This window comes from Pleurodeles waltl, chromosome 11 (genome assembly GCF_031143425.1).
Source record: "Pleurodeles waltl isolate 20211129_DDA chromosome 11, aPleWal1.hap1.20221129, whole genome shotgun sequence".
In the NCBI taxonomy this organism is placed as follows: domain Eukaryota; kingdom Metazoa; phylum Chordata; class Amphibia; order Caudata; family Salamandridae; genus Pleurodeles; species Pleurodeles waltl.
This window is the reverse complement of record NC_090450.1, coordinates 20,328,626-20,353,970: the sequence shown is the minus strand read 5'-3', so window position 1 is coordinate 20,353,970 and position 25,345 is coordinate 20,328,626. Positions and strand designations below refer to the sequence as shown.

The window sequence follows — 25,345 nt, the reverse complement described above, 5'->3', positions numbered from 1 at the left end:
GTACCCTTGCTGCATTTGGGTAGGCTATTCCAAACTGTGTGTTGAGAATGGCCCCTAGATAGGGCTCTATCTGAAATGGATTTAGATGTGACTTCTGAAAATTGACGGTGAAGCCTAATTGATCAAGTAGTATTGTGGTTTGAGCACGGTGCAAAACTTGTTTGAGTGCGCTGGCAGTGATAAGCCAGTCTAGGTATGGTTATACATGAATTTTCTGGCTGCGCAAGTGAGCTACTAAGACTGAGGCATTTTGTAAACACCTTTGGAGCTGTTGTGACCCCCGAAGGGGAGGACTTTGAATTGGTAGTGTTGTCCTATCACAAATCTGAGATATTTGCCATGTTCCGGGTTTATGGGAATGTGAAAGTAGGCGTCCTTTAAATCTACTGCCGATACAAAGTTGCCCTGTTGCAGCAAAGGGATCCTAACGAGTGACTGTGTGAAAGTGTTCTGATATGATGCAGTAATTTAAAGGACTGAGATGTACGATAATTCTTAAGGAGCCGTCCTTTATGGGTATGAGATAGTATAGCGAATATAACCCTGTTCCCTGATATTGTAAAGGAACTGGTTCTATTGCTCCTTTTGCCAGTAAGGCCTGTACTTCCTGTTTGAGGAGAGCAAGATGGTCCTGTAAAAGTTTGAGTGCGAGGGGGACTGTGTGGAGGTGTGTACTTGAGCTCCAGACAATAACCATGTTGGATAATATCCAACACTCCTTGATCTGTGGTGAATTTTTGCCAATTTTGAAAAAATAACTGAAGGCGTCCTCCTACAGGTGTTTGTAATCGGAGGGTAGGTGGAGTGAGTCACTGCTTGGGGACAGTGAAAGAGGTTTGTGGGGAGGGTGTTTTTCCCCTACCTCTGTAGTTATTCCCCCTATAGCAGCCTTTGTAAAATCCTTTTTGGGAGGATGTGTGGGGTTGACCTTTACTGTAGGACAGAGAAGTTTCGGATGTGGAAGGCATAGAGGCTGTTTTAAACTGAGGCCTGTGAAAAGTACCACTTGATGCAGGGAATCGGAGCGCCCCCATGGATTTTGCCACTTGATGGTCCTTCATTTTCTCTAACGCCTTTCGTAATGACAAACTCCCAGACCATATACTCAATATGGCTACACCGCACTTACAATGTGTAAGAATGGACTTAGACACTGTAGGGGCATATTGCTCATGCAGCTATGCCCTCACCTGTGGGATACTGCGACCTGCCTTAGGGCTGTAAGGCCTGCTAGAGGGGTGACTTACCTATGCTACAGAAAGTAGTTTGTGGGCATGGCACACCGAGAGGGGTGTCATGTCGACTTTGTCTTTTTTTCCCCACAAGCTTCAAGGCAGTGTGCATGTGCTGAGTGAGGGGCCCCGCTCTGGTGGCATAATACATGCTGCAGCCCTTAGAAATCTTCCCTGGCCACAGGACCCTTGGTACCATGGGTACCTTTTTCAAAAGACTTAACTGTATGCCAGGGCTGTGCCAATTGTGAAAACAAAGGAACAGCTGTAGGGAAAGAAGACTGGTGCTGGGGCCCAGCACACACAATTTCCTACAGGTGTTCTTTATCATATGGTACATTTAAGATTGTCTGCCGTACCTCCTGCTTAAAACCTGAAAAGAGTAGCTATGCATGTCGGCGTAAATGGACACTGGTGTTTATTCCTTTTGCTGTGTGTCAGCCAAGTCTAAAACACAGCGGATGGAACTGTTGGATATTAATTGCCCCTCAGAAACGATCTCCTGACCTGTTTTCCTGTGCCCCTATGGGAGGTACTTGAGACGTTCCTTTATTTTGTCCCAGTGGGCACAATCGCATCTGGCAAGTGGACCTTGAGTATTGGTGATGTGCCGGCAATTGGCCGCCTGAGCAGCAACACGCTGGCCAGAAGCCTCCATGAGCTTGCTCTCCTTTTCATAAGGGGGTGCATCATGAGCAGCAGGTGAATTAGCTCTTTTTCCTGGCATTAGAGAGCACTAAAGAGTCAGCAGGTATGTGACCTTTAATAAAAACAGGGTCAGACGGGGAGGCCTAATTTTTTTTCTCCACCCGATAATGCGTGCTCTAGCAGGGTCTTGGAAAATATCGTCTGCATGCCTCAAAACACCTTTAAGTATGGGTAGATATTGAACGGACTTATGTGAAGTGGTAAGTGTTTCAAGAAGAAAATCATCTTCAATAGGCTCTTTGTGAAGAGGAACCTGATGGTATTTGGCTGCCCTCCCAATGAGTTCTTGAAAAGAAGTTCTATCATCCGGTGGTGATGATCCCGCTGGGTAGACCTCTGTGTCAGTTTCCATGTATGTGTCCACATCATACTGAGAACAAGGGTCCATGTCAGAGTGTAGAGGCATATTGTTATCACCTGTGTCCTGGGTGTCCTGAAATGACAGAGGTGAGCTCTGTGGGGAGATGTCAAGGGGGTCACCTTGAGATGGTGGATGAGAAGGAGTATGTGGTGATGGTGAAGAGGTTGGTGGTTGAGATGTAGGTAGAGGTGGGTGGATCTCAGCCAAATCTTTCTCCATTCTCCTACGTTTGAGGAGTAGGTGTTCCTAGAGCCTCTTCAAAAGAAATGTTGCTTTGTATGAGTAATAACAGCGTTGACCAGCAGTGTCCTAGTTTGTGGCTGTATATGTAGTTGTGACTGCTTGGCACGGAGCTGTTGCTTCATCCTATGAAGTATGGGCTGATTGATACTGTTGACTAGGAGGCTACAGAGATAGTGGTTTTTTTTGGTGGCAAAGCACTCTGAACTCTCTGTGCCAAAGTGGTCGGTGCTAAGGCAGGGAGTCTTTTTAATGCTGAAACAGTTGATGTAGAGTGGGAAGTGGAAGCTGTTGGAGCAGAGGCTGATGTCATTCGGCTCGTAATGGGGTGCAAGGCTTTTGCTCAGATTTCAGTGGCAAGCTTGAAGGCGGGGCATCCGATTGAGTCTTTCGATGCCTACAATGGCATGAGGGCAGTGAAGGCTCGATAGCCTTCCATGCTTGTGGGCTTTTTGTTTGGGGCAGGGGGAGTTTTACTCACTGCTTGTTGACCTGGAGGAATTTCCTGCATCTCAAAAGTTATGTCGGTTTCAGAGTCTGAATCTTGGATGGAAAAAGCCTCCTCTTCAGCAGCTGAAAACCTCGTGAAGTTCCTGCTCTTGTTTATTGTCGGACATGATGTCTTCAAATCCGAAAATACCTGGTGTGTCCACGACCTCTTGCTTTGCATTTGTCAGCGGTGGGCTCTCCGGTCACGCAGAGTCTTTTTGGACTGGAAAGACTGGCAGGCCTTGCAGTCTTCTTCTCTGTGCTTCGGTGACAGGCAGAGGTTGCAGACCTGATGTTGATTGGTCCTTGGAAATTTCAAGTGACACTAGGGACCGAAACGGAAAGATGTCCCTTCCATAAGGATTTCGGTCTCCGGGGTTTGGAATGGAGAAAATGGCTAGCCAAAGAGCACAGCCGTGAGAGGCTCGATCGAGGCATGTCAATCCGAATAAGATTTTCTTTGGTCCCGGAATGGAAAGGAATAGAAGATGCGTTCATTGAACAATACCAGCGAACTAGAGAGGTTTCCTGAATGGAAGAGGCCTAAGAGGTCTCCAACCGGAGCTCAGTGACAACATGACCGGACCAGGCGGCGAAAGAAAACCATCTGAAGATGGAGTAGAAGCCCAGGCTCATTATCAGCAAGACGAGGAGTCTCTACCTTGTGACGTGAAAGACCTTTAGAGGAAAAACAACTTGTAATCTTCCGGATCCAACACTAGAAGGCGGAAGTATGCAGAGCATGTGCATCTACCGCCACACACGCCATCGAACAATGTAACCAAGAGTCATCTATATCTTCACTGAATTTCATTCTTCTGTCTGGCCGCCACGTCACCTCCAGCTTACGAGAAAAAGTACACATTCTGTGATCGTGGACCTTTGGCAAAGGGTGAACTAAGGGTGATTTGCAAAGATGTGGGAAGATAAAGGTGTGTTCTAGGGAGAAGAGATAACCGGCACAGTATGATCAAACCACAGGGGTGGAGGTAATTTGGGTCAACGTTTTATCTGTCATAAGTTATTGCCACCTGTGTATTACCCACCAGTTTCTACAATGTTTAAAGGGACACGAATTTGCGGCCGTTACTTGCCTGCATTACTGATGCCAAATAAATGTTGTAAACAAGTATAAATGTCATCTTCCTGTACAGTGAAAAAGTCAAAGTATTTACACACAAAAAAATAAAAAAAAGTTATATTAAATAATCTCCGGGGAAGGCTGAATGGCATACTACAATTCTGCATCACGTTTCTCAAAGCATCTCACAGGCTGCCTTGAACAAATGTATTTTCAAAAGGCCTCTGCTAAGCACTGGGCTTCACAAGCTCAAGTACGGTTAAAAACATTCCAGACAGTGGGTCCTGCACCGGTATGCACATTTAACGAAGATCCCCCAAGATGCAGAGGTACAATTCCAAGTAAGCAGCAGACTAGCTCCGTCATGGGAGCTTCGCTGAGATTTACAAACACTAAACAGAATTTCAAGCTCATGCCCTATCCCTTAGCTTGAAGCAAAGGAACAAAAAATAAAAAATGAGAGGAAACAAGCAAAAAAAACAAGAAGAAAAACCCTACTATACAAACCCACAAAAGTTTCACTGAGGAACATGACACCCATGTATCTACCATACCATGGGGTCTGAGAATATATACAGACAATGCAGAGAGCTATCATGCAGTTCTCTCCTTTGGGACTGTGTCTGTGGAAGGCAGCAGAGACTGTTTTGTCACTTATTTTAGGTAGTTTCCTCTCAAGTATCTTTTTTGTAAAAAAAATGTTAAGGTCTCGCCTTCATAGCGCAGGCACTGTGCACAAGTCTTAAGGATTTAAAAATCAGTGGGCTTTCAACCCGCCCAAAGAATACCATTAGTTGTTTGTTGTCATTTGCCAATCCTTCGATTGCTTAGCTCCCACAGGCTCCCCATCCTCATTTGTGTTAGCACTTCCCTGGAGCATTTACCAAGTACATGTGTTCTTCATCTATATCAGGGGTCTTCAAACTGGGGGGCGGGCCCCCCTAGGGAGGCCTGAAGTGATCCCAGGGGGGGCGCCAGGCTCTGGCCAAAAGATGCTCTAGGCAGATAACAGTGTTCTGTTTTAAGCAGAAACATGTTATTGCATTTTTAAAAAGGCAACAGTACTTAACTGCAATGTTTAAATATGTCTACACATATTTAAACATTGCTATTTTTATGAAATAATTGTGAACAATTCTCAGAGGGGGGCCCAATGATTTTTTTTTTCAACTGGGGGGGCGCAGCATTAAAAAGTTTGGAGACCACTGATCTATATTATTCCCAATCTTTTTGCAACCAACTGTTTTTTTATTTTACAAGTCGTTTTGGCATGAGACTTCTTTTTTATGTTGTTTTCACCCTATCTGCCAGCTCTGACGCTTTAGTTACTTACACCCACAATGGTACTACTTTATCCAGTGTTCTCCATGCTATTCCACTGTTTGGTCTGGTGTTGAGTAGAGTGGCACTCTATTCCACTCTGCTTTACTTCACTCTAGGACACTGCGTGCCACTGTAAGCTAGGACACCCCACACCAATCTCCTCTATGCCACACCACTAACGTTTAGCCCTGCTGAACAGCCGTCACACTGCTGTACAAAATGGCTAAAATGCATTAGCAAACCTTATAGCTCTCACGAAGACGATATCCATTAGCTTTGCCGAAGCGTTTCATGGCCATCATGATGCAGAGGGGCTCACCAATGACAAACATTGGTCTTGTCAAGTAAACACTTCAGAGCATCTTAACATCAAAGATGCAGAATATACTTGTTAGTGCAGAGGAATGATGATCGAAACACTTTGCGTAAACATGCTTAGCATGCATGGAAATGTTTAAGATATCTTTGGGAGGCAGTAGGGTGAGCTTTACAGGCAACATTGCTTCAGTGAAAAACTGCAGGTGTTCCTTAGAACGTTCAGTTTGGATCTCTATAGCAGTGTGCCTTTGTAATGGCTATAAGGAAAGCTACTTTCCCGGAAAAATATTATGCATGACAGCATTCAGTCATAATTTTTTTTTCTTTCTCTATTGAATGCAACTTATCAGAGCCAATGCATGACACCTGCACCCTGCTACAACAGAACATTTGAGGAAAAAAAGAAGGAAATCTAAGAGCAATTGTATTGGCGCTTCAGGGGAAACATGGAGGCAGGATAAAACAACCGGGAAAGGATCTTTCAAAACTGGTGTCAGAATTATAAACAGTTCCCTAAAAGTCCACGATTATGTGCAGCTTAACATGGGACTATTTACCATTTTAAAGATATGTGTTAAACCCAATTCATAGCATCTTGTCCAGATACTGCAGCATTTCGGCAGACGTAAGTCCGACTATGCCAATAAACTGAGAATGAGCATTTAGGATCATAATGGAAAGGGAGGAAAGAACAGATATTGCACAATTTTGTGGCAGAACTCTACTGGTCAAATAATAAACATCAAGGACTATCCAGGAAATTATTGAGGAATCCGAACCAAAGTCTTCTTAGGAGATAATGACAGGCTGATAACAGAGCAGCGAGTGATAAATAGGCGTAAGAAGTGGTTGAGTGTAGCACTCCGTCAAGCTACAAAAAGAAAGAAGAAAAATCTATTTGGAGTAGCTGAAGATGGGTGTGGAAAAACTGAAAGAGAACCAGGAAAAAACAGCTGCAGGCAGCACGGCAAATCAGGGGAAGCAGTACTAAATATCAAACAGAAGACAAGAGGAGACAAAAATAAGAGACTGAGAAAGCCCTTACTACAACATAGTGCAAGAAACAAAACAACCCAACCAAGAAGCTGCTGCAATGTTAGTGTCTGTCCTAATGAAGTACAGGAAGCCTCCTGCACAGTGTGGGAACTACTGAATTCATGCATTAGGCTACAGCTATAGGTAATTCTCTATAGTAAGGAAGGGTAAGCTAAACAGAGGTGGGAAGCACTAACGTACAGTTTGTAACATCCTCAGTGTGATGTCCACAGTGGTGTAAAATGGTTTCTACATTTAAGCAGCTCACCCTGTACTGTAAATCTATAAGTCAGGAAAAATATCAACCCCTAAAGTGGCCCTCAGATAGTAGCACAATTCTGACAAAGTGAAATAAAAATGTATCACAGTGATAATAGATCGTGCACCAACAGTGCATGTGGAGACCACCTGTAATAACAAGCATTTGCAATGCAACGGGACTCGCGTTTGCTCATGTTAGAGCTGATAGCGTTGTAAACTCCTAACCCGACTTTTCACCTATCGGCAAAAGTGCATTTATGTACCTAACCCGAAAAAGTGCAATTTTCTGCCAAGTGAAATCGCGCTAGGAAAATAGAGAAAAAAGTAGTCCACGAGCCGGACAGAAAACAGCGAGCCTCGCATGTTTTCTGTACTTGGTCGATGCACTCGAGGAGGGCTAGCCACCGGAAAAGGCATGACATATGCGTGCCTTCGACTATTGAAAGCAAGCAGATTTTAATAGGCAAGCCCGCGAACCAATGAAAACACTGACGTGATGTCGACAGGGCTCTGAGCCCTTTTCTACTACCTAAAGCATCTTGCTGCGATACGCATGCGCGAACACATGCGACGCAGGCTCCACCCTAAAAAGGTCCACATGTTTCATCGTCAAGTAATGTACGGCATTTTCAAAACACATACTACTGCGATGAGAAATACCCATTTAACCATATCAATCTGGTGTCCTTTTATCATAGTCAACCATCCCACCATAAGAGCTATCATCTGCAAGGTTACCAATGTGCATTTCTCTCAGTTTCTGGAAGTTTACTAAGGTGCTCTTTCACCAGGTCTTTAATGTCTACTCAACAAAATGAGTCCTGTTTACAAGCAATGCGGTGTGTCTTTGTTTTACTCACTTAACTCTGTTAAAGATATTGTTATGATACAAAACTAGGATTGGAGCCCATAGTGAGATTTCTTTTACTGTTAATGAGATTTGCTCCTAGGACTCGAGGACCAAATTATTCAACCTTTTAGTGCTGAATGCAAGTTCCCTCCAGGAACTGAAAATAAAAGTCTGCAACTCCCCCTGAACTCCAAGAAGGCGCATACACCAAGGAACAACACAGCCACATGCACATTACTAAATCACAACTACAACCTCTTGCTGTACTTACAGCCACATGTAGTAGACGACGGATAGCCTTGTTGTTGCCTGAGCCGCAGTAAGCCATGGCTACTGTATACATGCCGGAGCGACGCAGGATGGGATCCTGTAAGAATAAAAACACATCTTTGGTCATTAACCTGTGACAACTACAGTAGATCGTTTGTGGAATACATAATAACTGGCATTGAAGCGGACATCAATGTATGATCATCTATAGTAACTCAAAAGACCAATTTAGGGTAAACACTGCAATGTCAGTGTAAGACATGGCACCATTTTTGATGACATTACCAATCTGTGCACTTTACCACTGCTACCCAGTAGTGATGTGCCGGGGCTTCCCCTCTAAAACGCGTTGTACACTGGAACTCACTATCAAGCCCTACAGACCTATCCATAAATCCATTATCAAAGATTCCTTACCTTAAGAGCACCTATTGCACGGAAAATTAAAGGTCAGTGGGCTGCAGAGTTAAATTACACCATTCACATGTGACAAGGAAAATGTAACTTACCCTGTGAGCATATGTTCAGTTGAGTGCGCACTGCTGTAGATTCACACACTCTGCATACTACCATCTGATTTTGTATGTGTGCAAGTTGTTTCTTTCCAAGAAGTCTTTCGAGTCACAACCAGTACTAGGACGCCTTCCTTGATTCACAATGAACAAGGACACCAACTCCAAGTCAGACTGTTTTTCGCACAGCAGGTGAGAGCAGGCTCACACTGTAGTGTTTAGTGAAAGTGTGAGGTGTTGACTAAGTGGCCACTTTGCAGAGGTCAGCTAGCGAGATGTTCACTAAGAAAGCCACGGTTGCTCCTTTCTTACAGGAGGCTTACCCTGGGAGTAACAGGTAGAACTCTTAGCTCAATCAATCAGACTCACAAAAGGGCTTGGGCCTCTCAATTTAACACACGAGACCGATTTTAAGATGTAACACGTGTAGCACTGTTTCTGCTACTGGTGTGGCTGTGGGAAAAAGACTGGGAGCTTTATACTCTGAGGTGAAAAGGCAACACCACCTTGGGAAGACATTTAGGATTGGTCCTGAGAAAAACCCAATCTTTGTGAACTTGAATGAACGAGGGAAGCTATTGCCACTCAAAGTCATCAGGAACCATAGAACCACAGAACCATATTCTGGGAGTTATGTCCCTTTTAAGATGATCCATACAAGCCTTGCTACTGGTATCATAAAGAGAGATGAATGTTCCATGTTTTGCATGGAAACTGCTATGTCAGCTAGGTGAGAACTTAGTGATGTGTAGGCCAGGCCGGACTTCTGCAAATGTAAGAGAAAGCAGACTATATCCCAAACATTAGCTGTTAAAGGTTAAGTTTTTAGAAATGCTGTAATGGGGAAACCTTTTAGCAGCATAACAGGCATGTGCAGTGGACCAAAGCACTTCCCTCAAAATGATCAAGCATTCCTGGCGAGGTTTAGCTGGCCTGTTTATAGGACTTCAAGTGCCAGAATGCTAGGTTGTCTGGGTGCCTGATGTGGCTGTGTCTCTGCGTGGCAGGTCAAAACTATAAGCCATCTCATCATGGGAGTTGGTATACACTTTGAGGAGCATAGAGTAACTGGGCTGTCAGACCCAAGTGGGAGCCACCAGTATGTAGGTCAGAGTTTATTTGTCCCCTCCAGTGGAGAAAAAGCATAGACAAAGATCACTGAGCAATTCATCCATAGTGCATTGCCCACGGATTGTGGATACCTGGAGGCAAAGTCTGGGCATTTTGCGTTTTCTGGGGTGTCAAACAAGTCTATTTGTGGTGTGCCCAAATGCTTGAAGTACCCATCTAGAACTTAAGGGTGGTGTTTCCAATGTTGGACTTGATGCAATGTTCTAAGCAGGCCTTTAAAGTAGGTGTCCACACCAGGAAGATGTTCCACAAGGACCTGTATGCCATGGCAGGGTGCCCTCAACCAGACCCCCTGCACTAGCTTCTAAGCTAGGAAAAATGCGTGCCGCCTGGCTTCTGTAGGTAGTTCATGGCAGTCATGTTGTCGGTCCTGATGAGAACTACTTTCCCTTGAATGACCTTTGAGGGCTATTTGAATGGCAAGCACTTCTAGGCAACTTATGTGGTGACCAGGGGCGGCTTCTCCGCAATGGCGGAGGAGCGTCGCCCCTTAGCCAAGAGCCAGGAGATAAAAAAAAAATAAAACAATAGTTGACTACCATTTTATTTTTCATGTGCTGGCTCAGCCAGCAGTGCAGGGAGGAGAGAGGCTGGGCCACGGGAGGTGGGAGAAGAGAGTCTACCTAAGGGCACATGTGTTTGGCCAGGCGTCTCAGGCTTAGGGACCTGCGTCTTCACCTTCTTCAATACCAAGGGCACCTTTTTCTCCCCAAAAATCCAGAGTTTCAGAGGATGCATGTTGGTGCAGCCTGCAATGTACCCAGCAACTGTCTTTTTGTTACTTTAAGGTCTTATTTAAGTGGTAGGCAAGGCAGGGCTCACAAGAGGAATCGTGGTCAGGGTAACGACACAAGCTGAAAATTGCTTCTTGATTTGACCACGGATATTTTTCCCTATATCGAGAGCAATGCTGAAAGGGTGTTTGTGCCATTACTCCGTTCTGGTCTGCATTCTCTGAGGTTGAAAGCAGAGAGGATTTCGAGGTACTCAGCATGCAGGAATGCCCCAAGTCTCAGGGAACTGCTGGTTGATCTGTGGCCCTCCAAAGGTATCCAGTGAAGTAGTGCAACAGGGAATCAAGCTGAATACTGTTCTACCTTAACATTGTTGTAGAAATTCTACTGCAAGGGCATGAAAATGTGTAAGAAAACGCAACAATCCCTAAGCCCTCTAAGGCTACGTCTGAAATAACTTTTTGACGAAAAACAACTTGCACACGTACAAGCCCCTTACTATATGGTAGAAGTATGTACAGCATGTTTACCTACAGCCACACATGTTGTGAACTTTTATTTCTGCAAGGAGCACCACTGTGCTCTGGCTAGGCTGCAGTTTAAATGCACTGCAGTGACATGACAGGGAAAATGTGTTTAGAATGTAGATAAAGCATATTTCAATATACTTGAGACCACTGGAATTAAGCAACAGGGGAGGAGCATATTAGCAGTGGGATTGACTAAATTATGTGGCAACAAAAGTAAATTATGCTACATAATGCCACACATTTTATGATAGTATCATTTCTTTATGTTGTCATGCTTACTCATGGTAACACGGTTTGGGCTAGGATGTCACCTCAGAAGTTAACTGTTTAACAACCAAATACAGCAATAAAGAACCGAAAGAGGACTAGTCAACATCTGCAGAGGGTCTTCCACTGCACAGGAACACGGTGCCACATTTTTGGTAACTTTTGAGCCGGTTGAGCTAGAAAAATTATTTTGTTGATCTCTACAGACCATGCAGCAGATGATGGATTAAGTGGCAAGTGTTGCAAATCCATAATTATGAGGAAGTCGCATGGAAGCAGAATTGCATAACTCCAATGGTCCTACATATATTCAAACATCACCCCTAAAGTGTACCTTTTAAGCCCACAGGGCCGTTTCCAAACATATAACAATAGAGGCCACTATGTATTCGGGTTAGTGTGTCCTCTTATTGGACTAAAACAAAAAAAAGTTATTTCACTATGCTGACCAGGCTAGACATTTTAAGTCTAGGAGGGAAAGACCTAGAATATGTATCAGAGGCATTTAATGCTTAGTTTTTAAAATTTGACTTAGTGGGGAAATCAGATTATGGTAACTAAAGCAGGCAAGTAACTTTATAAGAATGTACTTTAGACTTCATGAGCCAGAACTGGCTTAAAACCAGTTCAGCCGCTCCGCACACCTCCAAAGCTGAAATACTTCATTCTTGGCTAGGAGAGTTAAATCACTAGCTCAAGGTTCTGCAAAGTCTGTCCTGGAGAGCCGGGTCCATGCCAGGTTTTTAGCATATCCACATTTAGAAAAAAGATGTTTCAGAAATCTATATTCTTCTAAATGTGGATATGCTAAAAAATCTGGCATGGCCCCGGCTCTCCAGGACTGACTTTGCAGAACCCTGCCCTAGCTCAAAGAACAATGGCCTGCAGCGGAGCCTAGGAAAAGTCAATGGATGATAACTGCTATCAATCTAGCAGGGATCAACTATCTGGGTGCAGAGAGGGTCAGTTGGCAAAACAAAAAGGCAGCTGTAGCACTACCTCTTGGCCAGGAGACACCAGGGAGGGCTTCTCCTATTCATTCCCAAGATGCTTCAAGACAGTCTCCAGTCATAATAGGAGGGAAAACCAGTTCTACTACCTATCACATCTCCAGAGATGGAATAAATGTACTCGACCGGGAGACTTAACTCTTGCTCAGAGAACAATGGCTTGCCTCTGGGTCCAGGAACAGCAGATAGATGTTAAATGCTAACTCACTGAGCAGGGATTACCTATCTGGGAGTGGACAGGAGGAACAGTTGCTAGAGCAAAGGATAGCCTTAGCACAAACTCTTTTGACTTGGAGTTGCCAAGGAGGGTGTAGGAAGCCGGCTCTTTATACAGTAGACCACTATATGAGTTCCAAAGAGTGCAAAGAGTCCAAGCAATCCAAACAGATATTACAGAGGCACAAATGACATCCCAGATGCTTTCTTTTTGGGTAGTATGGTCGAGTAGCTAGGCATATCAGAGGATAGTGCTCAGCATGCAAGACACACACATGCAGTAAGTGAGACACACACTCAATAAAGAAATCTGACACAAATTTATAAAAATAACATTTTCATATAAACTTTGATGCCAAGATCAACGGAGTCAGGTGAGTACTTTTCGAGTTATGAATTTTTAGAGTTTTTAAAAGTAGACAGTGCATTATTCAAGAAGCTGCAATGAAATCCTATGGAGGAAAACAAAAACAGCAAACCAGGTAGAGAAGAGGTAGAGTAGAGCGACTTACGGGACCAATCTCCTGGACTTAAAGGTGAGTTTGGGGCAAGGTTCAAGGTCACACCAAACAGTCACCTCGGGGAGCTCTGGTGCGTCCGGGTGCACAGGTGTGCCAGTCCAGGGGAACCCACACCCATGGCTCGACCCTTGAGGTACTCGGGCGCATGAGAACACGTCAGTCCACTCCTCCTCAGGCTGGAGGGCGCGAGTGCAGGAGTGTCTTCTGGCATCGGGTCCAGCACGGAGTTCCTCACGGTTGCAGGGAGGGGTCCACAGAAACACTCTGCAGGCGTGGACTGGGGGGTCCAGTCTTGCCAAGCCAACAAGTGGGCTCAGATCTCACGAGGTGGGAAGAACGGGGGACACTTCTCTTCTCCTGGGTCTGGGGCAGACGGGTGCAGAGGTGTCCTAGAGCGTCAGCTATTTGTCTCATGGTCACTCATGGTTGCAGGGGAGTCTGCAGAAACAGCCTGCAGATGCCGCTGGGAAGTCCACATTGGGCGAGCACAGGGCGGGCTTCTTTTCTGGAGGGCCTGAGGACCACGCCAACACCGTTGGCCCACTTCAACACGAGCTGGCCAGCTCGGGTGCAGTGTTGATGTCCGGCGTCAGGTTTCTGGCGGTCCCGGTCCTCTCAGGTCTTTCTTGGGTACCTGCAGTTGAAGAGGAGCAGCTCCTCTTCTCCAAGGGAGTTCCTCCTGGCAACTGGCGAAGCATAGACAGAGACAGCTCTTCCTCTTCCAGTTTCTTGGAGGCTGCAGGAGCAGGACAGGTCAGTTGCGCCTCAATGGTCAGGTGCAGATGGCAGGCCGACAGGGTTGTCGCCGAGTCAGTCGTGCTCCTCAGTACACTGGTTCAGCAGGCTTCTTGTCCACTCCTTTTGAGTCCAGCGAAGATCTGAGGATCATGTATCGGTAGGTCCCCTAAATACTTAATTTAGGGGGCGTTAAGAGAAGTGAAGGGTAGTAGCCAATGGGCTACTAACCCTTGTGGTTACCACCCCTATATGACCACTTCCTGTGGGGAGTGGGCATCACCCGCTCTAGAGTTCCTAAACTCCACCATACGCAAGATGGTGGAATTTCCTAAGCCATGTCCACTTCAGGCTGTTCACCATAGGGGTGTTCCCAGTCTAGGAGTGTGACATGCCTTGTGCATAGCGAATTTTCCCGCCTGTCCAGGTGCCAAAAGGGGCCTGGGGCAGGCAGGGGTGGGGGTGGACTGGCATCTTCCTCTGATGAAGGCCAGATCTGCATACCAAAGGCAGTGGGCTTCTTTGAAGCTCCAGCCTTGGAATGCAGGGCATCCTGTGCGGAGGGGTGTGTAACACATCAGCTAGGACAGGCTTTTGCTTCTGTCCTCTTGAGTGCGGAGGCTCTCACCCTGAAAGGTCAGATTCTCATCTGTTGGTTGCAGGCTGGCCAGAACCTGTCAGTGAGCTCACCAGCAGTTGGTGAATTTTCAGGGGGGACCTCTAAGGTGCCCTCCTGAGGCGTGTACAAATAAATCCATCACTGGAATCACTAGGGGTTTATCAAAACAAGATGTTTGATACCAAACATCCCTAGGTTCAGAGAAGGCATCATGTAGCTGGGATAATGGATAAAGACATAGTAGGGGCATATCTGCTCATGCATATATGCCCTCACTTATTATGCACCCCGTCTTAGGGCTGAAAGCCTGCAGTAGGTGTGACATACAGATATTACAAGTAGTGTTTTAGGGGATATGGCATAAAAGTGTGTGCCATGTAGTGTTTTCAATTTTGGGAGCACCTTGACACACAGCCTGCAATGACAGTCTGCATAAGGTTGGCACTGGGTCCCTCAGAGTGGCACCAGTTGTGCTGCAGCTCTGTGGGGCCCCCTACAGTACCCACGCCCTAGGTTCCATGGGTACCATGTACTAGGGACTTGCAGAGGCACTGAAGGGCCTGGTCACTTGGGTATCAAGTGACTAGGTGTCTTGTTTTGGCCTCTAAAAACCAGGCGAAAAGTGGGAGGCACTGCAACCAGAACATAGCTCCCTACAGAGGGCTTCGCCTATTTATAGCCAGGGCCCTCCTAGACAGTCAGAAAAAAACAGGTTAGACCCCAGCAGTTAGGGGTCCTGGATAATGTTACAGTAGGGCAAAGAGGAAGTACTGAAAGAAAAAGAAAAAAAAAAAAAAAAAGAAGAAGAAGAAGAGGTAGCGGGAGACTGCTAGGATTGGGTGGTAGAATTTCTTTAATCGGTCGCTAGCATACAGGTTAAATATGGCACCTCCACCTCTTCATAAGATTGCTGGGCCAGGAAAGACTTCATCTAAAGAAGTCCCTGCTGGAAGATGAATCTTGACTTATGACCCCCGATGGAAGACCAGGGTTCCCAAAAAGACTAAGGTACTCCTGAATCCTGATGGTACCCAGAGACGGGAACTGCTCTTCAAAGGTCACATGGTTGGCATTCTATTTGTAAGATTCAGGGACACAAAAAGAAGAAGGACCCCTGACTATAAGAGGGTCCTACTGACTAAAGAGGAATGGACCCTGCAAGAGACCTGGCTGGAAAGAGACTTGATGCCCAGAAGGCTGCCCAGAGGAGATAGACGCTGCAGGACTGACAAGAAGAAGCTTTCCCAGCAAAGGGCGACTATGTCGGAAGGTACAACCTTTGACTGGGACAACTTGTTTTGTGTATCCAGGCTCCACCTTATCACAGTCAGCCTAAAATCAAGCCTAGGCCCCAAACCACAATAAACTGATGCTTTTACTTAGTACTTGACTTTTTAAAGGCTATTTTTTGCCTGAAAAAAAATGTTATCCCCAGTCCCCTTCACCTATTTTGATGATCTAGGTGCCTTTTTGATCATTTTATTGTTCTCTGTTTTTCCAATTTGGTTTGAGGATTGTATTGTGTTCTTTACTTTTGAACTTTTTTTTTGTTGCAGTTTTTATATAGCACAAACTCAACCCAAAGGTATTGGAGAGCTTTACATGAGCTTTACATGAGCACCAATTGCATTACACAAGGACACATTCATGAGCCAAAGTTGGCAGCTCTGGCCGTTACCCCACTTGCTCTCCCTAGGAAAGCCTGCTGCTTCTGCCACAGCTACGAGGGATTGAGCAGAGATTGTCCCAAAGCTGGATTTTGACCTAACCAGAGTGGGTTTATTGAACAGGTAGCCGTATCACCTTCCAAAATGAATAACTCAATTTCTGACAGTCAGTAATGTAACTTTTTCCAGTCCACTAATAACAGTGGGTAGGTAGTGCTTGCACCATTTATTCCCAGGATCTCTGGTGGTAGGCTGGGTGTGTCCTTTGATCGCCACTTGCATTTCCTTTGGGACTTACACAATGAAAAAAAAAACACTGATAGCGAATACTAATTTCATTACAAGACCGGAGGCAACCATTATGCAATAACCTTTTACGGCAGCCCCAACACGCAGCGTTTTATAGAATAGAATTACATTGTAAAACATTAAAATGTTCAGAAAAAATAAATATCCAGCACAGTCAGTCCTCTTCCTCTTTTATTCACTGTTTCTCAATAGATAAGTAGCTTCTTAAATTTCATCTATGTCCCTCCAATTTAGGGTTGAGCTAGGTGAGTATATTGCTGGGTTCATAGTATTTTTTTTAATTAAAAAAACAATAACATTCTCTTTAATTATACAAAAAAAGTGGTTAAAAATATGAGGGTTACTCATTTATTTAAGCCTTTAATCATCTATTTTAAGCCTCTTCAGGCCATTTCCTGTTTGTAGCTGCTTCTTTACAACTCTGGTGTTTACCATTTGCTATTATGCCCCAATGACGCTGTAATTATCTGTCCTTTGGAGGAGAGGTGCGTTCGTATTAAACAAGCTCTCGCATGCCAAACAATTTAGTTCTCTTGTTTTAAAAGAGAGAAAAGAGGAATGGAAGACGCCTTGGCACCATCAAGTCTTTCACTGTGTTGCTAGGCAACCTTTGTTTATTTTTCAACAGCAGAAGTCCTTCGTTTTTCTTGCCACCGTTGCATCTTTGCAGCGTTGCCAGGCAACCACCATTGTTTGCGCTAGGCAGCTAAGTCCTTCGTTGCTCTTTCCCTTTTAAACGCAATGCCATGCGTATGACTTAGAAACCACTACATTTGTTGCGGTTTGGAGGGATGAGGGCAGCCTCAACTTCAGTAGATTCCTTTGCTGGGAAGGGCCAAAATTGTACTTGGAGCTCCCCCTGATGGCTGTAGGTGGCATTAATTCCCCATATTTAATTTATTTCTCCGCTCTAACTGCATTAAGGCTCATTTCCTACCGAACCGACGCCTGAGCCTTAATTCTTATTTTAAGTCTAGACCCTCTGTTTTTAATTTACATATGCAAATGTATATACATATGTACAAAATATATAAACTACGACTACAGGCTTCCGGGGAGGAGGGAGGATGCATGTGAATCTGCAGCACTACATGCCACGAACAGATGTACACTGGATAGGTGACATTTTCCGGTCGATAGCATGTGTAGCTGCAGATACGTATGCTATGCATAGACTACGAAGCAGTTACTCTCCCATAAGAAATGCAGTAGCTAGCCTGTAGGAGCTGGAGATGTTTGAAATAATGTTTTTAAGACAGTTTGGTCAACATTGGCCTGTTGCTTTGAAAATACATTGACACAGTAATGCTTTGTAAATGTATGTGGTGTAGACCTTGTGGCAGCTTTACATATGTCTGCCCTTGGTATGTTTCCTAAAAATGCCATAGTTGCACCTTTTTTCTATTACCATGTGCTTTAGGTGTGATTAAAAGTTGTCTTTTTGCCTTGATGTAACATGTTTGTATACATCTAACAATCCATCTTGCTAATCCTTGTTTAAAGATAGGATTCCCTTTATGTGATTGTTGAAAAGCAACGAAAAGCTGTTTTGTTATTCTGAATTCGTTTGTTCTATCCACATAGTACATAAGATCTCTTTTAAAAGGTCAAGAGTGTGAAGGGCTCTTACTACAACTGAATCTGGCTGTGGGACAAAGACTGGCAATTCCACTGTTTGGTTTAAGTGAAAAGGTGATACCACTTTTGGGAGAAATTTTGGATTGGTTCTAAGTACAACTTTATGTTTGTGTACTTGCAAAAAAGGTTTTTCAAGAGTGAATGCTTGTATTTCACTAACTCTACGTAATGAAGTAACAGCTACTAAGAAAGAAACTTTCCAGGTTAAGAATTGAATCTCACATGAATGCATGGGTTCAAAAGGTGGGCCCATTAATCTTGTGAGAACAATATTGAGATTCCAAGCGGGAACATGTGGTTTTCTGGGTGGAATAATACGTTTTAGTCCTTCCATGAAGGCTTTAATAACTGGGACTCAAAAAGAGTGAGGTATGCTGTACAGTCTGTAAATATGCTGATATGGCAGTAAGATTAATTTTAATAGATGAAAGCTAATGAAAATGTCACTTACCCAGTGTACATCTGTTCGTGGCATTAGTCGCTGCAGATTCACATGTTGTGCATAGCCCGCCATCTGGTGTTGGGTCGGAGTGTTACAAGTTGTTTTTCTTCGAAGAAGTCTTTCGAGTCACGAGACCGAGGGACTCCTCCTCCTTTGCTTCCATTGCGCATGGGCGTCGACTCCATCTTCGATTGTTTTCCCCGCAGAGGGTGAGGTAGGAGTTGTGTGTGTTAGTAATAGTGCCCATGCAATGGAGTGAATAAGTATGTACCAATTAAGGTTTAAGTAATATATTTACAAAATGTACAAAGTTGAAGATAACTTCCAAACGGCTACAGGCTCCCGGGGAGGCGGGTGGGCACATGTGAATCTGCAGCGACTAATGCCACGAACAGATGTACACTGGGTAAGTGACATTTTCAGTTCGATGGCATGTGTAGCTGCAGATACACATGTTGTGCATAGACTAGTAAGCAGTTATCTCCCCAAAAGCGGTGGCTCAGCCTGTAGGAGTGGAAGTAGTCTGAAATAGAGTTCTTAGTACGGCTTGACCTACTGTGGCTTGTTGTGCGGATAGCACGTCTACACAGTAGTGCTTAGTAAATGTGTGAGGCGTAGACCATGTGGCTGCCTTACATATCTCGTGCATTGGAATATTCCCTAGGAAGGCCATGCTAGCGCCTTTCTTTCGGGTTGAGTGTGCCCTTGGTGTAATGGGCAGCTCCCTTTTGGCTTTAAGATAGCAGATTTGGATGCATTTAACTATCCATCTGGCTATACCCTGTTTTGATATTGGGTTTCCTGTATGAGGTTTTTGGAATGCAATAAACAGTTGTTTTGTTTTTCTGATTTGTTTTGTTCTGTCAATGTAGTACATTAGTGCTCTTCTGATGTCTAATGTATGTAGTGCCCTTTCAGCTACCGAGTCTGGCTGTGGGAAGAACACTGGTAGTTCTACTGTTTGATTTAAGTGGAACGGTGAAATAACCTTTGGTAGAAATTTTGGATTGGTTCTTAGGACTACCTTATTTTTGTGTATTTGGATATAAGGTTCTTGTATTGTAAACGCCTGAATTTCACTTACTCTTCTTAGAGATGTGATGGCGATGAGAAATGCAACTTTCCAGGTTAGGAATTGTATTTCGCAAGAATGCATGGGTTCAAAAGGTGGACCCATGAGTCTCGTTAAGACGATGTTGAGGTTCCATGAAGGAACGGGTGGTGTCCTTGGTGGTATAATTCTTTTGAGGCCTTCCATAAACGCTTTAATGACAGGTATCCTAAATAGTGAAGTTGAATGGGTAATCTGCAGGTATGCAGATATTGCTGCGAGGTGTATTTTAATGGAAGAGAAGGCCAGGTTTGATTTTTGTAAGTGTAGTAAGTAACCCACTACATCCTTTGGAGATGCGTGTAATGGTTGAATTTGATTATTATGGCAGTAGCAAACAAACCTTTTCCATTTGCTTGCATAGCAGTGTCTAGTGGATGGTCTTTTAGCTTGCTTTATGACTTCCATACATTCTTGGGTGAGGTTTAAGTGTCCGAATTCTAGGATTTCAGGAGCCAGATTGCTAGATTCAGCGATGCTGGGTTTGGATGCCTGATCTGTTGTTTGTGTTGTGTTAACAGATCTGGCCTGTTGGGTAACTTGACGTGGGGTACTACTGATAGGTCTAGCAGTGTTGTGTACCATGGTTGCCTCGCCCATGTTGGTGCTATCAGTATGAGTTTGAGTTTGTTTTGACTCAATTGGTTTACTAGATATGGAAGGAGAGGGAGAGGGGGAAAAGCGTACGCAAATATCCCTGACCAGTTCATCCATAGGGCATTGCCTTGGGACTGCCTGTGTGGGTATCTGGATGCGAAGTTTTGGCATTTTGCGTTCTCCTTTGTTGCAAATAAGTCTATTTGAGGTGTTCCCCAAATTTTGAAGTAAGTGTTTAGAATTTGGGGGTGAATTTCCCATTCGTGGACCTGTTGGTGATCTCGAGAGAGATTGTCTGCAAGTTGATTCTGGATCCCTGGAATAAACTGTGCTATTAGGCGAATGTGGTTGTGAATTGCCCATTGCCATATTTTTTGTGCCAGGAGGCACAGCTGTGTAGAGTGTGTCCCCCCCTGTTTGTTTAGATAATACATTGATGTCATGTTGTCTGTTTTGACAAGAATGTACTTGTGGGTTATGATGGGTTGGAATGCTGTTAACGCTAGGAAAACTGCTAGCAGTTCGAGGTGATTTATATGCAGCTTTGTTTGATGTACGTCCCATTGTCCTTGGATGCTGTGTTGATTGAGGTGTGCTCCCCACCCTGTCATGGAAGCATCTGTTGTTATCACGTATTGTGGCACTGGGTCTTGGAAAGGCCGCCCTTTGTTTAAATTTATACTGTTCCACCATAGAAGCGAGATGTATGTTTGGCGGTCTATCAACACCAGATCTAGAAGGTGACCCTGTGCTTGTGACCATTGTGATGCTAGGCACTGTTGTAAGGGCCTCATGTGCAGTCTTGCATTCGGGACAATGGCTATGCATGAGGACATCATGCCTAGGAGTTGTAATACCGTCTTTGCCTGTATTTTTTGTGTTGGATACATGGTTTGTATAACTTTTTGGAAATTTTGAACCCTTTGTGGACTTGGAGTGGCTATTCCCCTTGTTGTGTCTATTGTTGCTCCTAGGTATTGCTGTACTTTGCACGGCAGAATGCGTGATTTCGCATAGTTGACGGAGAAACCGAGTTTGTAGAGGGTTTGTATGACCTGATCTGTGTGGTGTGAACACTTTGTCAGTGAGTTGGTCTTGATTAGCCAATCGTCTAGATACGGGAATACGTGTATTTGCTGCCTTCTGATGTGTGCAGCTACTACTGCTAGGCATTTTGTAAAGACTCTTGGTGCGGTTGTTATACCGAACGGCAATACTTTGAATTGGTAATGTATTCCTTTGAATACGAACCTTAGGTATTTCCTGTGCGAGGGATGTACCGGTATGTGGAAATATGCGTCTTTGAGATCTAAGGTTGTCATGTAGTCTTGTTGCTTTAGCAATGGTAACACTTCTTGTAGCGTGACCATGTGAAAGTGTTCTGATTTGATGTAGGTGTTTAGTGTTCTGAGATCTAGGATTGGTCTCAGTGTTTTGTCCTTTTTTGGTATTAGAAAGTACAGTGAGTAAACTCCTGTGTTTATTTGTGTACCTGGTACCAGTTCTATTGCGTTCTTTTGCAGTAATGCTTGAACTTCTTTTTCCAGAAGGTCTGAATGCTGTTTTGATATATTCTGTGTTTTTGGTGGTATATTTGGAGGGATTTGGAGAAATTCTATGCAATAACCATGTTGGATAATTGCTAAGACCCAAGTGTCTGTTGTTATTTCCTCCCAAGATTGGTAATACTGACTTATTCTTCCCCCCACTGGTGTTGTGTGGAGGGGATGAGTGACCTGTGAGTCACTGTTTGGTTGCAGGTGTTTTTGGGCTTTGAAATTTTCCCCTGTTTCTAGGGAATTGTCCTCCTCTGTACTGGCCCCGAAAGCCTCCCCTTTGGTACTGTCCCTGGTAGGTAGACAGTGTTGAATGTGAGGTACTGGCTTGTGTGGCCTGACCCCGAAACCCCCCTCTGAAGGTTGTTTTGCGGAAGGTGCCGAAAGTGCCTCTGCCCTGCGGGGAATAGAGTGCGCCCATGGCCTTGGCAGTGTCAGTGTCCTTTTTTAGCTTCTCAATTGCCGTGTCCACTTCAGGTCCGAACAATTGTTGCTCATTGAATGGCATATTGAGCACCGCTTGCTGTATCTCCGGTTTAAAGCCAGATGTTCGTAACCACGCGTGCCTTCTTATGGTTACTGCTGTGTTAATTGTTCTTGCAGCTGTGTCAGCTGCATCCATAGAGGAGCGTATTTGGTTATTGGAGATGTTTTGTCCCTCCTCAACCACCTGTTTCGCCCTTTTTTGTAAATCCTTGCGTAGATGCTCGATGAGGTACTGCATCTCGTCCCAATGGGCTCTATCATATCGCGCTAGGAGCGCTTGAGAGTTAGCGATGCGCCACTGGTTTGCAGCTTGTACTGCGACCCTTTTTCCGGCTGTGTCGAACTTGCGGCTTTCTTTATCCGGAGGTGGTGCATCGTCTGACGTGTGAGAGTTGGCTCTCTTGCGAGCTGCCCCTACTACAACCGAATCTGGTGGGAGTTGTGAGGTGATGAAAGCAGGGTCTGTGGGCTGTGCTTTGTATTTCTTTTCCACCCTTGGTGTTATTGCTCTACTCTTGACAGGCTCTTTGAAGATTTGCTTTGCGTGCCTTAGCATTCCTGGGAGCATAGGCAGGCTCTGGTAGGTGCTATGGGTGGAGGAGAGGGTGTTGAAAAGGAAGTCATCCTCGACAGGTTCCGAGTGTAGCGACACGTTATGGAACTCTGCTGCCCTAGCTACCACCTGTGAATACGCTGTGCTGTCCTCTGGTGGTGAGGGCTTGGTAGGATACGCCTCCGGACTGTTGTCTGACACTGGGGCGTCGTATAGGTCCCAAGCGTCCTGGTCATCTTGGCTCATGGTGGTGTGAGCCGGTGAGTGTGACGGAGTCTGTGCCGGTGATATGTAAGTTACAGGTGGAGGAGAGGGTGGCGGAGTTACCTTCTTCACCACTTTTGTTTGTGGTGCTTGTTCCTGTATTTGGAACTCAAGTCTCCTTTTTCTCCTAATAGGGGGAAGGGTGCTGATCTTCCCTGTTCCACTCTGTATAAAGATCCGCTTTTGAGTGTGGTCTACTTCAGTGGACTGTAACTCTTCCTCGAATCTATGTTTGCACAATTGAGAGGACAGTGATTGCTCCTCTGAATATGAGCTGGTTGTTGGCTCGGTTGCCGGTCGTTTCGGCACCGAAACTATGTCCTTACTCGTTTTCGGCTCTGAGGCGACTTTTCTCTTTTTTGGAGTTGAAACTTCTCGGCGTCGATCCTCCTCGGTGCCGCTGTCTCGGCGTCGATCTTTGTCGGCAGCACTTTCTCGGTCCCGAGATTGCTGCGTGCATGTGTCTCGACCCGAGTCGGACGATCTCGGCACTAGTTCGGCCTTTTTCGGTGCCGATGGGCGGTCACCGACTTTATGGGTTGAGCCATGGCCTGTTGGCAGTGGCGTCCCCTGGGCCTTGTCTGTTTTCTTGTGTGCTGGCTTCGACATCTTACTCACTGTTTCGTGGACGTCGAATTCCTCAGAGTCCGATTCATGGATAGAGAAGGCTTCCTCTTCTTCTCCTTGTTCCTCGAACTCTCGGTGTCCTGTCGGCGTGGACGCCATCTGTAATCTTCTGGCTCGCCGGTCACGGAGCGTTTTTCGGGATCGAAACGCACGACAGGCCTCACAAGTTTCTTCCTTGTGCTCGGGCGACAGGCACAGGATACAGACCAAATGTTGGTCTGTATATGGGTATTTGTTGTGGCATTTAGGGCAGAATCGGAACTGGGTCCGTTCCATCAGCCTCGATGTTACACGCGGTCGGGCCGACCAGGCCCCGACGGGGGATCGAAATTACCCCGAAGGGCTACCGGAGCTCTTCACGATTCGATGTCGATTCTATCTAATCCGATCCCGAACGCAACAATACCGACGTAATTTTCCGAATTTCTAACTATCTTTCCGTTCCGAACCCGGACCGAAAAGGAACGCGTCCGAACCCGATGGCGGAAAGAAAACAATCGAAGATGGAGTCGACGCCCATGCGCAATGGAAGCAAAGGAGGAGGAGTCCCTCGGTCTTGTGACTCGAAAGACTTCTTAGAAGAAAAACAACTTGTAACACTCCGACCCAACACCAGATGGCGGGCTATGCACAACATGTGTATCTGCAGCTACACATGCCATCGAACATTTGATTTCTGTAAATGAAGTAGGTAGCATACAATATCTTGTACTGATGCTGTAAGTGGGTCAGTATTTTTAGATTGACAGTAATAAACACATCTTTTCAATTTGTTAGCAAAGCATTGCCTAGTTAGGCTTGTGTGCTTGTTTGGGAACTTCCATGCATTCTAATGTAAGTTGTAAGTATCTAAATTCTATGGCTTTAGGAGCCAAATCGCTAAGTTGAGAGCACTGGGATTTGGATGTCTGATTTGTCCCTTGTTTTGACTTAACAAATCTGGTCTGTTTGGAAGTTTGTAGTGAGGTACTACTGACAGTTCTAGAAGTGTTGTGTACCAATGTTGTCATGCCCACGTTGGGGCTATGAGTATCATGGTGAGAGATGTCTGACGCAGTTTGTTGACCAGAAATGGACATAGTGGGAGAGGGTGAAAAGCGTAAGCAAATATCCATGACCAGTTGATCCATAGAGCACTGCCCTTGGACAGAGGGTGTGCGTGTCTGGATGCGAAGTTTTGGCATTTTGCGTTTTCGCTTGTTGCGAATAGGGTCGATTTCTGGTGTCCCCCCATTTTTGAAAGTACTGATGAAGTACCTGAGAGTGAATTTCCTATTTGTGTATCTGTTGGTGTGTTCTGCTTAGGAGATCCGCTAGCTGATTGTGAATTCATGAGATGTATTCTGCTAGTAGATGAATCTGATTGTGAATTGCCCATTTCCATACTATTTGGGCTAGAAGGGACAGTTGGAGATGAATGTGTCCTGCCTTGTTTCTTTAGGTAATACATGGTCGTCATATTGTCTTTATGTTATCAAGACAGTCTTTTGTTTGAGAAGCGGCTGAAACGCTTTTAGGGCAAGGAACACAGCTAGTAATTCTAAATGGTTTATGTGATAATTTAGCTGTTTTGAATCCCATTCCCCTTGAATGGTAAGGTTGTTGAGATGAGCTCCCCAACCGGTCATTGATGCATCCTTTGTTACTGTGGT

At 45.0% G+C, this 25,345-nt stretch overlaps 1 protein-coding gene across 1 annotated transcript in view; it reads right to left on the bottom strand.

The window, feature by feature from the left end:
• PSMD1 (proteasome 26S subunit, non-ATPase 1) overlaps positions 1 to 25,345 on the bottom strand; it is a 288,795-nt gene that overhangs the window by 205,305 nt on the left and 58,145 nt on the right. Inside the window, exon 15 of the mRNA XM_069212857.1 lies at positions 8,170 to 8,265. Coding sequence (XP_069068958.1) covers positions 8,170 to 8,265 — 96 coding nt within the window. The remainder of the gene's footprint in view (positions 1 to 8,169; positions 8,266 to 25,345) is intronic.